We start from the raw sequence: 15756 nt of genomic DNA, 5'->3' as shown, positions 1-15756 counted from the left end.
CCATTTAAGCTATATATTTTTGTTTTCGACAAAACAAACCATCATTATACAATGACTTGCCTAACCTGCCTAGTTAACCTAATCAACCCAGTTAAGCCTTTAAATGCCACTTTAAGCTGTATAGAAGTGTCTTGAAAAATATCTAGTAAAATACTATTTACTTTCATCATGGCAAAGATAAAATAAATCAGTTATTATAAATGAGTTATTAAACTATTATGTTTTAAAATGTGTTGAAGAAATCTTCTCTCCGTTAAACAGAAATTGGAGGAAAAATCAACAGGGAGGGCTAATAATTCTGACTTCAACTATATCACACACCTCTATTTGGGACTTAAATGGCATACATGCCATCACATGAAGACTTTGAAACAAACACTGACCAGATTCAGAAAGCGAATAATTAGAGATGTCAAAGCTTCATAATGAATCGTTTTATAGTCGACACAATCACAACAAGATCTTGAGAAAATTGTTTATTAAAGGCTTTGAAAATACAGAGAACAAAAGTATGCAAAAGTTCAGTAGTTTAAATGATAATCGCTCTCCTGTTAAGCTAAAACTAGGATCACTACACATAATCAGTCACTGCATCAGTTTTATATTCGATCAGCTGAAAAGATCTGTTATGAGGTATAGTTGTGAAAAACAGCTTAATCAGCAGACTGTAAGTATATGGAGCTGATCATCCAAAACCCTGAGATGCTGCATCTCATCCAAGCTGGATGTTGTTGTCATGTTTGCTGCATATTGTTATCAGTGCCACACAACTACAACTAAACCCACTGCACTGCTTCAGTGTCAGTAACTTCAAGACTTAGTTCACTCAAAAATCATCATTCTGTCATAACTTACTCAGCCACATTCCAAGCTTTTATATACTGCACGCTAAAAAATGCTGGGTTCCACATACTTCCTTGTCCCATCACAAATCAATTAGGTTAACTTGATTGTTTTTATAAATGTAACTGAGTTTACCATAAAACAATCAAGTTGCCCACCAATAAACTTACGACACATTAAATAAGTATTTTTTAAATGTCTATTAACAATCATTTTGTTAATAATAACGATATGGTTAATGATTATGGCATTTGGAAAAAATGTTTGGTTCTATTTTTATAGTAATTAAATGTTTATAATTTAAAATGTTTATAATAATTAGATGTTTAGCCATCTTTTTTTTTTTTTTTTTTTTAGTTGTGCAACACAATAAGGGCCTCTTATTAGATTAGGGATGCACTGAAATGAAACTTGTGGGCTGAAATGGAAAATTCTAGATGCATTTGGCTGAAAACTGAAACTGAAAAAGCTTTTTAAAAATTCGAAATTATTTTAATAAATGAAAAAAAATATAGTTTTATATCAGATTATAAAGTATTTTTGTGAGGCTTTGAAATTAACCTCAATCACTTAAATTAACAGTGAAATTAATAGTAAAAATAAAAATGATTCCATCATTTACTCACCCTCTGCATATTTGAAATCGTTATGAGTTTCTTTCTTCTGTTAAACACAAAAGCAGACATTTTCAATAATGCTGAAAACCTCTAGCTATTGACTTCCATAGCAGGAAAAAAACTACTGACCATCAATGATTAAGGTTTTCAGCATTATTAAAAATATCTTTTTTTATGTTCAACAGAGTAAAATCAGAAATGATGACAGACTTTTCCTTTTTTTTTTTTTTAAAGAGCCTCTATTATGGGTTTTTGAGAATGACCTTCCATGTATTGTGTAACACAGCTCTAAGTGAAGTGAATTATCCAGGTAAGACTTAAATCTGCAAGTGTGCAGTGTTTAAAACTGTTGATTCATTTATAAAAGAGTCAACTCGCAGTGCTTCAAATTAATCGTCTTGATAACGAGTCTTTAGCTGTGCTGGCGTGACAAGAATATGGAACTTGAGCCCCACCCATTTGTTGCACGTGCAATGCCGGGAAAATTTTAAAACCCCGGCCCCGCCCACAAACACAGTAGCCAAAAAAAAAAGGACACTGTAGCAGACGCCAGTTGAATCATGTCACGAAGACGCTGTGCTCTGAAGTGTGAGGGGAAAGTTAGTGTTATTTTCTCTACTCAAAGATGAAACAGTGAAGAGTCAGTGGTTGAGGTTTATTTTTGCAATAATACCTCAGCATTACAGCCCAGGCTTGTGCTGTATTCTTGTCATTTTTCTGACAAGTGCTTCAGCAATCTACACGCTTACAACAGCGGATTCATTGGCTGGTTGTTAAAAGAAGGATCAGAAAAGACTATTGATGTGTGGGACTTTGTCAGAGCTTAACAGGAACTTTATAGTACACAGTTCATGGACCAGTTTCTTCCTCCATTTCACAAGTGTAAGTAAATGCGATTCACTGCAATCCACTGGTGCATGTCGTTGCTATGGCCATCATGAGTTTTCCGGGATAAATAACAAAATGGGAGGGTGGCGGGAGATGGGTCTGAAATTACGGGAGACTACTGAGAAAAACGTGAGTGTTGGCAGGTATACTCACACATACACTCTGCACTCTGACTACTTCAATATTGTTGATAAGCCATGGTGGGCATTTCTCTCTGTCTTGCGCTAAACACTGTCAACCAATCACAACAGAGTACCATAGGACCAATCAGTGCAGATTAGCATCACGTTAGGGAGGGGTTTAGGTACAAATTAATTGCGAAATGTGAGTCGCTGGGATAATTAGGTAATAATAAATGCGTATTCTAAGACAATGAAAGTGTTATTTGACCTTGAATGCACATCAGCCTGTTGTTGGAGACCCCCCCTCCTTTTTAATGTATAATAGAGGCTCTTTAAATCTATTCTAGACAAACTCCGGGTCTGACAGAAGAACTTTTAGCTTAGCTTAGCATAGATCCTTGAATCAGATTAGACCATTAGCATCTCGCTCAAACAATTCCAAAGAGTTTTTCCAAGTAAAACTTGACTCTTGTGTAGTTAAAGTATGCACCAAGACCAGCTTGACATGGCTAGTAACTATACTCAAAGTCCCTTTAAGGCAGGTCATTTCACTCGGCGGACATCTTTCAATCGCCTCTAGAGAAGTATGCATAGGCATTCTGTTTGAATGGGTAAACATCAAATTCTCCAAAACTGCTAGCCAAGATTACGATTACATTACATACTATGAATAACCAATAAAATTAAACAGTAACTGTCCTTTTAGTTTCATTTATAAATGTCCATATCACACAATATTTGCAGAAACTCACATCTAGTCCAAGCCCCTCCCCTGGAGAATTGTCATTCTATACTGATCGCTGATTGGCTCATGTACTAAAAGGTGGGCTTTATTTGCCATATATCAATCACTGATTGGCTCCTGTACTAGAAGGCGGGGCTTCATTCGCCATATTGACTGTTTCACTTTTCCCATTCGAAAGTATACGAGTGACACGTCATGTGTATTCTATAATCTTTACTATACTCTCATTCTGGAGTAATAATCAAGGATTTTGGACTATTTGTTAGACCCAGAGATCAGCTGAACGGATTAAAATGATCAAACTCAACAGTTTAACTCTGAGTGACTTGAAAAATGAGCCTATTTGCCAAAGAGTCTTCCTTTAAATACGTCATAATTAATATAAAACAAAAAAAAGTATATTGTTTGCTTTCATAACTTAAATTATGGTCAATGTAACTGCATAGAGACTCAAAATGTGTGTGTGTGTGTGTTTTTTTTATAATCAGTGAGTGACCATTGACTTCTCAAAATTTCACAAGAACGCAAGCATGTGTGAAGTAAATGACTACAGAATTTTCACTTCTGGCCTTTTAATGATTCCTCTCACTACAGCATATCTCGAACTCTCTGCGACTGGCTCTCCATCATACTGTCATACACAGAGCGATACACACTCAGGACCTCGCGGGCCGTGGGCCTCATGTGAGCCTCCTTCCTCTTGCACTCGCTGTAAATCTGAAACAAGTGGAAGTGGATGACATCACCTCCCAAGACGTCCCCTAACAGGAAGCGTGTCACGTCAGGAATCTTCCAGATGTCCGTCTTTTCGTCGTACCCGGGCATGGCTTCATCTGAGAAGGAAAAATCCTCACCATAAGGCCACAACTGCTCAGGAGCAACGAAGTCCCCAGTGAGCTCATGATGCCCACATTTCACTCCTAACCCCCCCTTCTCCACCTCAGGCAGGGCGTCCAGGTCATTGGCCAACAGACGCATGTCAGAAGCGAGAAGAAACTGGCTGAGGGTTTTGTGCAGGTCGTTAGAGTCACACATTACTCTGATCCCCGCCGGACTGCTGTGCAAGTATGCCAGGAAGGCCACGTAGTCTATTGCCAGCTGTAGGCGAGTGTGCCAGGAGTTTCGCCAGCGATAGCGTTCTTGCGCGAGTGTGGTGTCGAGCGTCAGCACTGAACCAAGAGGGTGGTATTCAGTAACAAACACAGCGTCCTCTTCACACACACCTACCAGCGTCACCACGTGAGAGCTCTGCAAGGCACGAAGCATTGACAGTCCATGGAGGAAGTCATCTGCATACTGATCTGAAGACAGGACAGACAGCGCCACCTTCTGTCCTTGCCACTCTGACAGATAAACCTAGGAAAGAAAAGGCAAAAAGGGTAAATGTGACTGACAAGATTTGTGATTGTTGATTCATCGCAATTTAAGTCACGAAAATTGAAGGGTTAATTCACATGTCTTTGCAATAGCTTGAATTCTGACCTAACTCGCAATTCTGACTTTATAACTCGCAATTCTAACATTATGACTTGCAATTCTGACTTTAAAACTAAGAATTCTGACTTTAAAACTCGCAATTATGTCTTTATAACTAAGAATTCTGATTTAATAACTAAGAATTCTGTCATTTTTAAACTAAGAATTCTGAATTAATAACTAATAATTCTAACTTTATAACTCCCAATTCTGACTAAATAACTAAGAATTCTGACATTATAACTCGCAATTCTGACTTTATAACTTAAAATTCTGAATTTAAAACTCGCAATTCTGACTTTAAAACTAAGAATTCTGAATTAATAACTAATAATTTTGACTTTATAACTCGCAATTCTGACTTAATAACTAAGAATTCTGACATTATATCTCGCAATTCTGACTTAATAACTAAGAATTCTGACATTATAACTCGCAATTCTGACTTTATAACTCGCAATTCTGACTTTATAACTCCCAATTCTGACTTAATAACTAAGAATTCTGACATTATAACTCGCAATTTTGACTTTATAACTTAAAATTCTGAATTTAAAACTCGCAATTCTGACTTTAAAACTAAGAATTCTGACATTATATCTCGCAATTCTGACTTAATAACTAAGAATTCTGACATTATAACTCGCAATTCTGACTTTATAACTCCCAATTCTGACTTAATAACTAAGAATTCTGACATTATAACTCGCAATTTTGACTTTATAACTTAAAATTCTGAATTTAAAACTCGCAATTCTGACTTTAAAACTAAGAATTCTGACTTAATAACTAAGAATTCTGACATTATAACTCGCAATTCTGACTTAATAACTAAGAATTCTGACATTATAACTCGCAATTCTGACTTTATAACTTAAAATTCTGAATTTAAAACTTGCAATTCTGACTTTAAAACTAAGAATTCTGAATTAATAACTAATAATTTTGACTTTATAACTCGCAATTCGGACTGAATAACTAAGTATTCTGACATTGTAACTCGCAATTCTGACTTAATAACTCGCAATTCTGACTTTATAACTAACAATTGTGACTTAACTCTGAATTCTGACTTAAAAACTCAAAATGCTGATCTAATGACTCGCAATTCTGACTTGGTAACTAAGAATTCTAACTTTATAACTAAGAATTCTGACTATCACTCGCAATTCTGACTTAATAACTAATAGTTCTGACTTTATCACTCAGAATTCTGACTTTATTACACGCAATTCTGACTTTATAACTCGCAATTCTGACTTTATAACTCGCAATTCTGACTTAATAATATATATTTTTACTTTGGCTGCATAAGGGGCCGATTGAATGCGCCTTTGCGTTAAGAGCTGCATCTTTTGCACGCGGCTCATCCCAGAGCAGCAGTTTGTTTTGTCAAGACAACTACAGAGAACTTTTAAAGAGCTTGGTTTCTGCTACATTCATTCTTCCATGGCAGGGACCAAAATGCATCCCGCCACGGCTACATTACCCATTCAAAACATTCAGTTATTGTTGTTGTTGTTTTTTATTAGCGGATTATAATCGCATCAAAACGTATTAAAAGAGAAGTGGATAATAACAGCACAAACTTTTCTGTAACCGTATAGTGCTGTGCGCTATCTGTTTAACCATTTGGGGTTACGTGCTGACTGACCGACTGACAGGTGCATGATGCGTGAGGACAGCAAACACGCAGAAGCTTTCAGTTAAGATGAACACAGTTTCTATAGTTATACTTTATTTATAGATAAAGGTATTTGGCTCTGTATATAATCACTCTATCTTGCTGGAGTTTATAGCCGTTTCGCTTTACTTCAGGACGCATTAACACCGCTCTGATGGTCTAATCGCTGTTTTAAGTTATCCAGAGCTGTATGAATGTACAAATCTTGAATATCACAATATTATTAAATAATACAATTGTAACAACACAGACAGCAACACTTTTGCACAATCGATACCCAGCTGATTCAGTCGTTTCATAAGAGGACCGCGCTTCTTCTCTTCTTTTTTCCTTGTCAACATAAAGGCAGTGAGGTGCGCCTCACGTTTTTGGAATGAAAAAAGCACGTAGCTGTGGTCGGCCACTTGTTCAACTGCAAGACATACTTAACTTGCGGGACGATAACGTATAACCCGTGCTTACAGACACATTTGCCAAAGAAGCAAAATGGAAGAAGAATATTGCTGTTTGAAACAGACGTGTTGATGCCAAAAAAGCGCTGATGTTGACCTTGATATGCGTCATAAACGCAACAAATAGGCTTTACTTTTTATTTTACAGCTTATAAAGCATGTATGCACATTAATGCAATATCATATTTAAACAACAAAACTGTTTACAAAAAGTCAGCATATGCGCATGTTGTTGTTGTCTTTTCACCACGCAGCGTGCACACTTGAACCGCGATGGAGAGAAAGGAAACCATAGCCTATATCAAGACATAATCTTTAAAATAATGATTCTATTAAAAATGTAAAAATGTTTTGTGATATAATAATAACAGCGGGGCATTAAATAAATGCATAAATGCATAGTCAGCTATTTTATTTGACGGAAGACAAAAATATGATTGGAAAAAAACAGCCTATGCCGGTTATTAAAAAGAATCAGTCAGTGTTTTCGATTTGTAATATAAATTAATTATTTAAGTGGAAAATAATTTAGGGCAGTCCTATTTATTTTATTTAGTTTATTATGTTCTTCTGTGCTAAACACTGCAGGTGCGTGAAAATGCTCTGTTGTATTGTTCTATTATTAATATGCTAGCATAAAAAAATAAATCAGTATTTTAAAATGCAATATTTAATGTGTCGGACACAAAATAGACACGTCAATTTGTTTAATATAAAATTAATAGTAATCTGACCAGTAAACCGTTAATAACCGATTAATGAGCGGCGGTTGTCGGTTAGCAAAATTAACCGAAATGAGCATTCCTATTATTTACTTAATTTTTTATTCCGTGGCAGTAACTGAATGAACTGCGTCCATTCTAATCTCATTTAAAATATACATTGTAATAAAATATGTCAAGTCAAAAATGAGTCTCTCTTCCCCTTTCAATAAATATGAATGTGTAAGTTTAGCTGCATCCCTAATTTGATTTTAACTGATTATCAAAATAAACATTTGTTGCAGAACCAATCTCACCAAACTCACCTTCTTCACAGCTCCTTGTCCAATGAGCTTCACACGGCGAACCCCAGAGCGGATTTCTGGACACTTTAACCAAGGGCTGCAGGAGCTCATAGTGCCCACTTTAAAGTGGCGAGGAGGACATTGTGTGTGTGCTGACGGAGGGTTTGTGTTCTGATACAGGGCATCCAGGTAGAAATAGAGCAGCACATTGGCGCACAGCAGAGCTCCTAGACACAGCAAAACAGCAGGAACTCCACACCTCACCCCAATGACGCCACCGACAGCAGTGCCACCCATAATGACATCTTAACCTGTTGATTAACACACACGAAGATGAGAGTTTTTAAATTCATTTCACTAATATTATTGTGATACAATAATAATACTAATATTAAAATGTTCATAAGATTTATTTAAAATACAGTTTTTAAAGTAATATTTTCTGTCCTTTAGTAAATATGTTATATGAAACTTGCTTTGTTAACCAAATAAGTGGATCTAATTGAATTTACATAGTAAACATTAAATAAAAGTTAAAAATGTATTATTGTTTTAGTTTTTAGTTGATACTCCTAAAATCATTCCACATAAATCCGCAGATTTTTTTTTTTACAAAATCCCCTGCAGAAATAGCAAAACATGTCCCCAGATTCTGTCTGGCCCTACTAATTACCCTAACTTATTTAAGCCTTTAGCTGTTAGTGTTAAAGCACTTTAAGCTGAATACTAGTATCTTAAAAAATATCAATATAGTGTGCTGTGAACACAGCAGAGACAAAAGAAATCAGTTATTAAAACTATCATGTTTGGTAATGTGTTGAAAAAAATCTCCTTTGCGTTAATCAGATATTGGACTTAGGTAAATATGGTTTTATATTTGCACTTTCATTCATTTAACTGTCTCCATATTGTTTACCATGTTAATTTGAATATTAAATCAGAATTAGCATGTAGAGATGACTTCAAAACAACATCAACACTATCTTATTGACTGTGAACAATGTTGTACTTTGATAGTCAATGGCTGTTAATATGATTTTCAATTTAGAATTGGCAAAGAATACTTCTCTGAAATTATATAATTAAGGAGAAGGTCTGAATATCCGAATATAAAACCAACTTCACCTCTATAGACATTGGGAGGGCATTTTGAGATTGAGGTAAAGTTGGATTTATATTCACACATAATCCTTAATAATATGATTTCAGAAAAGTGTTATTTGCAAATTCTACATAGCAAATTACATTAGCAGCTGGCAAGTATCAAAGTACAACACTGTTCACAGCCAATTGAATAGTGCTAATGTTGTTTAGAAGTCATATTTACATGTGATTTCAGTTAAATATTCAAAGTACCATGGTAAACAATATAGGGAGCGTGTCACAAGTTGTCATTGAACGAATGTGCGAATATAAAACCAACTTTGCGTCAATCATTTTGAGAAATGTAAACAATAACAATGGTCGTAACGCATTTTCTCTTTTACATCTTTAATTTCAATAGCTATTAAAAATCCAAAAAGGTCCATATATTCATAAATAACGTTATGACAGCTGTTTTAACGTGAAAACATGATTGAATTGCCTGTTACAGTTATAAAATAGTATTATAAAAAGCAGGAAATGTTCATGGGCCAATGATATTACCACATTTATTAAGGTAAAGTTGGTTTAATTCTCGCACATTTGTTCAATGACAACTAGCTCCCTATATTGTTTACCATGGTACTTTGAATATTTAACTGAAATCACATAAATATGACATATATATTACAATATTTTGTAAATATGACAAAATTAGCACTATTCAATTGGGGGAAGCTAATAATTCAGGAGGGCTAATAATTCATCACTCACCTCATAGACAAATCAGGTTTCAATAAATTTACAATGCAGCTTTTGCATTTAAAAACTAATTTAATTTGGTTATTAAAATACAAAAATGTACTGCAAACTATGCTGCGACTTAGCCCGTAGTTCCTGTCTAATGGGACTCCATCATTAACGCCTTTGACTCACCAGGTTGCATGAGTAGTGTTAGGCTGATTCTCAAACTGCAAACACAATGAGATGTCACAGAAATGTCCAAGCGTTGATTAGTCAGTGATTCGCTGTCCACGCTCTCTAATTCCTCTGTTGTTGTTGTTGTTTTTTCGGATTTTCTTGTTCTCTGACGCTGTTATGAGCAGCTCATTGAATCCCTGAAATACACCGCCATCTAGAGTCAACCAGTGTAATCACTCCACAACCCAGCAAGCACATGACTTCAGTTTATTAATTATGACTTCAGTTTAACAATTTAATAATAATAATAATAATAATAATAATAATTACCCTAAATAATTACCCTAACCTGCCTAGTTAACCTAAATAACCTAGTTAAGCCTTTAAATGTTAAAGGTTAAGCCTTTAGAAGATCTCACCACAGTGAACCTTGCTTATTTTACCTACCTTAATTACTGTCATTAATCAAGATTAAACAAAAATCATTTAAAGTTACTCATCTTTAGGATGAGTTGTTAAACTGAGGTCCCTACTCTCTGTGGTCGTTAAAAATCCCAGAAAAAGAGAAGCGGTTGGCCACTGCCCAAATTTTTTTTTTTTTTTGGTATTGTAAATGTAACAGTCATTCAAAACTTAGTGATTACATAAAAATTACTACATTATATGTGAGGGGATCTATCATATTTAAATTATTAGACTGTATAGATAATTTGCATTACTAGAGAGGTTTTTATAGCCTTCTTGTTTCTTGTAATTAAGGTTAAAGAATTATAAGATATTTTTAAATATTTACAGAAAAAAATAAAGGAGGGAGTAATAGACATTAATTTTGCCTTGTGTATGTGAAACTTCCCAAGAAAAATGATCAAATTCAAATTCAAATTCATTATCGAGTTTATCATAGCCAGTTTTACAATTCAAAAAAAGAATCATGCATTCGTCAAAGTTAATTATTTTTGTAAAATGAATCAAAAATCAACCCTGAAACCTGTTTCCAAAAATCATCAGAAAACTTACAAGTACAAAAAGAACATTGTCGTGAAATGTTTTTTTTATTTATTTATTTATTTATTTTTTATTAAATATATTGCAGGGATAGTAGTACCAGGGTAACATTTTGAAATGAATTTCTTTTACTTTATTTGGAAGTAAAAATGTATTGTTGACCAAATATCATTGATAAATGGGGAAAAAAAAAATATTGTTTCCATTTCAAAATGGCTTTCGGGAAACATGTTCCCCCCAATGTGTAAAGCACTTTGATTGTGTGTAACCTCGCCAGTCCTACGCCACCCGACCCGCTCCGAGCTGGGATCGAACCGGCGCCCTACCGCATAAAAGTCGGTTGCTCTAACAAGGAGGCTAAAGACCAATGATCTCTAGCATCTGTCGCCAGAGCAACTTTAGAGGTCAGCGGAGTGAGGATTACCTGCACAGCACCTACTAGTTAATTTTTATTAATTATTATTTGTTCATTTCTATGTGAAACACTTTCATGAGCCCATTTAGCCAATAAGAAAAAAACATAGTTTTATTACAGTAAACTTACATTTATCCACACAAAATAAACCTGACTGTATTATTGTAGTAAAGCCGTGGTTAATTGTGTTAAATATGCCATTTCAGCCTGCAGAATGGCATTTCAAACTGTGGCCTAACAAAAATATAGAAAATAAATATCGAGTTTCTGTAATATAAAACTAAATAATTCCTCTCACTGTATAGTTCCTAAGGTTATCTAGTGTAATATTAAAGTAAATAATGTAATATTAACAGAATCACTCAATTAGCAATCAATCTGACTGATGTTAACATTAAAGGTTTGATCGAGCTTTTAAGTAAACAATAATTAGTTTAACGTTACAGTACCGTTAATATAACATTAATATATTACATTACAGTTACATTAAGTTGCATCGATGTTAGCATTAGCATCAAATGCTAATTAGCACTAGCTAACTAGCCTGTGACATACAGTAAAAAACGTTAGATATTAGAAGAATTAATCTGTGGATTTAAATAAATTGTTAGAGTCGATTCATCCTTGACCTATTCATAAATACAACAGTTGCTTTAATGCTGAATAAATGTCTTATTCACTTAAGACAGTGTCCTACCACCACCTACTGGCGGTTGCAGGTAATACATGGATAACTTCATTTTGTTGCACATTTTTCTTTTTAATTTATGATTTGAAGCATTATTCATTTAAAAAAGAATTCACAACAATAACAAATTTATATAACCATAATATATAAAATATAATATAAATGATAATAATAATACTGTTAAAAAGGATAAATAATTGATAATGAAAATATAAAATAACTGAAATAAGCTACTCAAAATAAATGAATGAATCACACACACACACACACACACACACACACACACACACACACACGCACACACGCGTATAAATATATATAAACATGGTAAAAATTGTAACAAAAAGCAAAACGCAGAAAAGTTGTGCATGACAGAAAAAAATACATAGGCCTAAGTGCAAAATTAATTTAATTAATAATTGGAAAAAATGTGTATAAGCAGGTGGCTGTGTGAGCACATTAAGGCGAATGAGCCAGTCAGTCTAGCGCGGGCCTGCATTAGAAGTTTGTTGTGTTTTAAAAAGTCTCTACGTCATACCAAATGGAACTGTGGAACTCTGACATCATCGGTGACAGTAAAAAGCTTTTGACGTAGCAGAAACTCTCAGTAGCTTCTTTGGATGTCTAGTAGTTCAGTACTTTCTGCGATTCAACAGTACAGTGATAAAATGGCATTTTCAAAACTGATTAACCGTCTGAAGAAAGCGTTTGGTGTTAAGTGTGCGAACGAACAACCGTGTGAGCCACTCGAACCCACCGGCAGCACGACAGAGAATCACCGTCATCTGATGACCGATGACCCGGCCGTCGCTGCAGGAAAACAGGCAGGGAGACAGAAAAAGAGGAAACTCAAATTGTCTCCCATCTTCTTCACCTGTTTCTCCAGAAGAAGAGCTACTGTTGTTGGTAAAATAGATTTATGAGCACTTTTAATTACTAAAGCATACTGTTAAACACACCAAACACATCACATAAGTGTTTAAAGATCAGAAATGAACATTACTGGAAGACATTTTAGAAAGAGTTTCTTAAAGCCACAGTTCACATAAACAAGACAATTCTGTCATAATTTACTCCTTAAACCTGTTTGAGGTGCTTTCAGCCATTGACTTCCACAGTATTTTGTGTTCCTACAATGAAGGTTAATGGCTGCTGATTTCAGGAATTTTCTTCAGAATTTGTAGTTTTGTGTAAAAAACAGAAAAAATAAGAATTATTTGTATTAGGATTTTTTATTTCAGTGAGCTTTGCCTTTAGATATATAGTTTACTTGTTTGCTAATTCAATGCAGAAAACCCATGAAGATCATCAATAAAAACACATTGAGTAATGTTTCTGCAAATGATCTGTTCAAATATCTTGTCAAAAAGAGTTGTAGAGTCATATTAATGATGTTCCTTCCTCTCTTTAGATCAGCTATGTGTGCAGGAGATCCACGAACTTCACGCAGAGCCCATCAGTAGCTCTAAATTCTTCTGCACTGCTGTGAGCAACCTGGAGCTGGAAGTTCTCCAACCTCCAGCTCTTGATGCTCCAGCAGACGAAGATTTGGACTCTAAACCGGAAGTGAACAGCTTTGACTCTGCAGTGGTCATTGAGAACAACTCTGCAGAGCTTCACTTCCCAGAAGACAACGAATCCTCCCTCAGTGAGGACAGCCTGGAGCAAGAGCTTGATAGTCCTCCAAGTTCACCATCCGATGAGGACAATGAACTTCCAGTGAGCCAGCAGCTCATAACAGATGACATCTGTGACTCTGCCCTGGATGAAAACTCGAACCCCTTACCGGATCAGGTCTCGCAAGAGGACTCTGCTGTGAAGTCTACAGCAGATGATGGGACCTGCTTGGACAATAGTAAGTTTATTGCTGGAGTTCAGAACATTTGTTTAGGCTCATCAAACTTTGTAAAATTATACAGTTGAAGTCAAAATTATTCGCCCTCCTGTGATTTTTTGTTAATATTTTTTAAATATTTCCCAAATGATGCAGAGCAATAAAGTTTAAGTATTCAGAACTTTAAGCTGAACACGGGTATCTTGGAAAATATCCAGTAAATATGATGTACTGTCATCACGACAAAGATAAAAGACATCAGTTATTAGAAATGAGTTATTAAAACTATCATGTTCTGAAATCTGACAATAATTCTGACTTCAACTGTTTGTGTTTTTATTTGGTTTATAATTTAATGACATTTTCTTCATTTTTAACAGATGACATCAGCTGCCGCTACAAACTCGGAAAGCAGCTTGGTGAAGGAGGTTTCGGCTCCGTGTATGAGGGGATTCGCATACAGGATGGTCTGCAGGTATTCATTTTTGTAGACTCAAATCCTCTGATGAAGTTCCCTGTTTAAAGAACATCATCAGAGCTTTCATTGTTTGGACATTTCTGCTGACGAATGAATCCTCTGTTCAGGATTTATGACTGAATGAAATGATCTCCGTGCACATGTTAATTGTTCGCTTGTTCCTTTAAACAGGTGGCAGTTAAATTTGTCCAGAAGACCCCAAATATGCAAGATGTCAGCTCTGTGAGTAGACTACACTTTCTGTTCGCTGTGTTCAGTTTATAAAGTCTTATATTTATTATAGACCACAGGCTGTGGTCAGAAACCCTTGTTTGAAAACCAACATTATTATTTTGTTTTCAGTCATGTGACCAGCCACTTCCTCTAGAGATCACCTTGGCAAACATGGCCAGCGGTGGCTCCAGGTGTGCGAACATTATTCAGCTTCTGGACTGGCAGGTCTTTGAAAACCATTACGTCATGGTGATGGAGCGGCCTAGTCCAAGCATGGACCTGGAGGCATTCCTTGAAGTCAGCGGTGGAGTCCTCAGTGAGAAAACAGCACATACCATCATGAGGCAAGCTGTTTATGCGGCCAATGTGTGCTGTTACCGCGGGGTGTTCCACCGGGATATTAAGCTTCAAAACCTGCTGGTGAACCCCGACACACTGGAAGTCAAGCTGATCGACTTCGGGTGTGGAGACTTCATGATGGAATCAGCCTACAGTCTCTTCTCTGGTAGGTGTTTTGAATAGTGTGGTCAAAAGTATCGACTTCGGTACCAATCGATTCTGACATTTAACAAGTCAATTTGAGCGCTGTTAAACACCACTGATTGGCCATTGGTGTTCACATGCTCAGCAAATATGACTGTGATGAGTGTCGGTATCGATTGGTAGTTGATACTTTTGACAACACTAGTTATGAATGTGCATAAGCATTATTAATATACGTATTGAAAGCTGGTTAATTAGCACAGCTGAAGCCCATCTGGTATATATATTCAACATGATGCTAAACTAAACGTCTCTCCTCCAGGCACAGAAGCGTACATCCCGCCAGAGTTTTATGAAAAAGGATGCTACCGGGCCAAACCAGCGACGGTCTATTCTCTTGGGGTTCTTCTGTTCACAATGCTCCATGGAGAATTCCCATCAGCGTATGACCTGTACTACCTTCAACATGACTGGTCCAAATTTACCCTCTCTCAAGGTGAGATGTTCATCAAAGAACAATTAAGTGAAACAGCTTAATAATAATAATAACAATAACCTCACCTCTCCATTTCTTCTTCACAGAATGCTGTGATATGATGACGGCTTGTCTGCATGAGAATCCAGAGTGCAGAATTCCTCTAGAAGAGATGCCTTACCACGACTGGTCCATGCTGGAGTTCTGAGTCACATTAGCAGAATGTTTTGTATATTTGATTTTTCTACACATCTGTAATAAAGATATATTTTATTGAACTCACTTGTGTTGTGGCTTATATTGTGATCTAGCCCCAGTGTTGTCAGAT

The 15756-nt window shown here is 35.8% G+C and overlaps 2 protein-coding genes and 1 long non-coding RNA gene across 3 annotated transcripts in view; 1 reads left to right on the top strand and 2 right to left on the bottom strand.

Annotated features, from left to right (window-relative positions):
* Positions 1–2792: 2792 nt before the first annotated feature.
* Positions 2793–15756, bottom strand: part of LOC137490466 (uncharacterized) — a 57248-nt gene continuing 44284 nt past the window's right edge. Inside the window, exon 2 of the long non-coding RNA XR_012389167.1 lies at positions 2793–2931. This is a non-coding gene — a long non-coding RNA (uncharacterized lncRNA). The remainder of the gene's footprint in view (positions 2932–15756) is intronic.
* pomk (protein O-mannose kinase) lies at positions 3418–9988 on the bottom strand. Its single transcript, NM_001007414.1, is given in 3 exon segments — positions 3418–4571; positions 7855–8144; positions 9853–9988. Coding segments are annotated over 2 exon segments (1044 nt in total). The 5' UTR covers positions 8131–8144; positions 9853–9988; the 3' UTR covers positions 3418–3803.
* LOC797340 (novel protein similar to vertebrate pim family oncogene) lies at positions 12457–15710 on the top strand. The gene is made up of 7 exons (XM_021480745.3): positions 12457–12851; positions 13357–13800; positions 14160–14254; positions 14429–14479; positions 14600–14975; positions 15276–15449; positions 15536–15710. Exons 1-7 carry the CDS (start codon positions 12566–12568, stop codon positions 15634–15636), a joined length of 1527 nt encoding a protein of 508 aa, XP_021336420.3. The 5' UTR covers positions 12457–12565; the 3' UTR covers positions 15637–15710.

The sequence above is a fragment of the Danio rerio genome, chromosome 13 (assembly GCF_049306965.1).
Source record: "Danio rerio strain Tuebingen ecotype United States chromosome 13, GRCz12tu, whole genome shotgun sequence".
NCBI lineage: Eukaryota > Metazoa > Chordata > Actinopteri > Cypriniformes > Danionidae > Danio > Danio rerio.
This window is presented reverse-complemented; position numbering and strand designations above follow the sequence as displayed.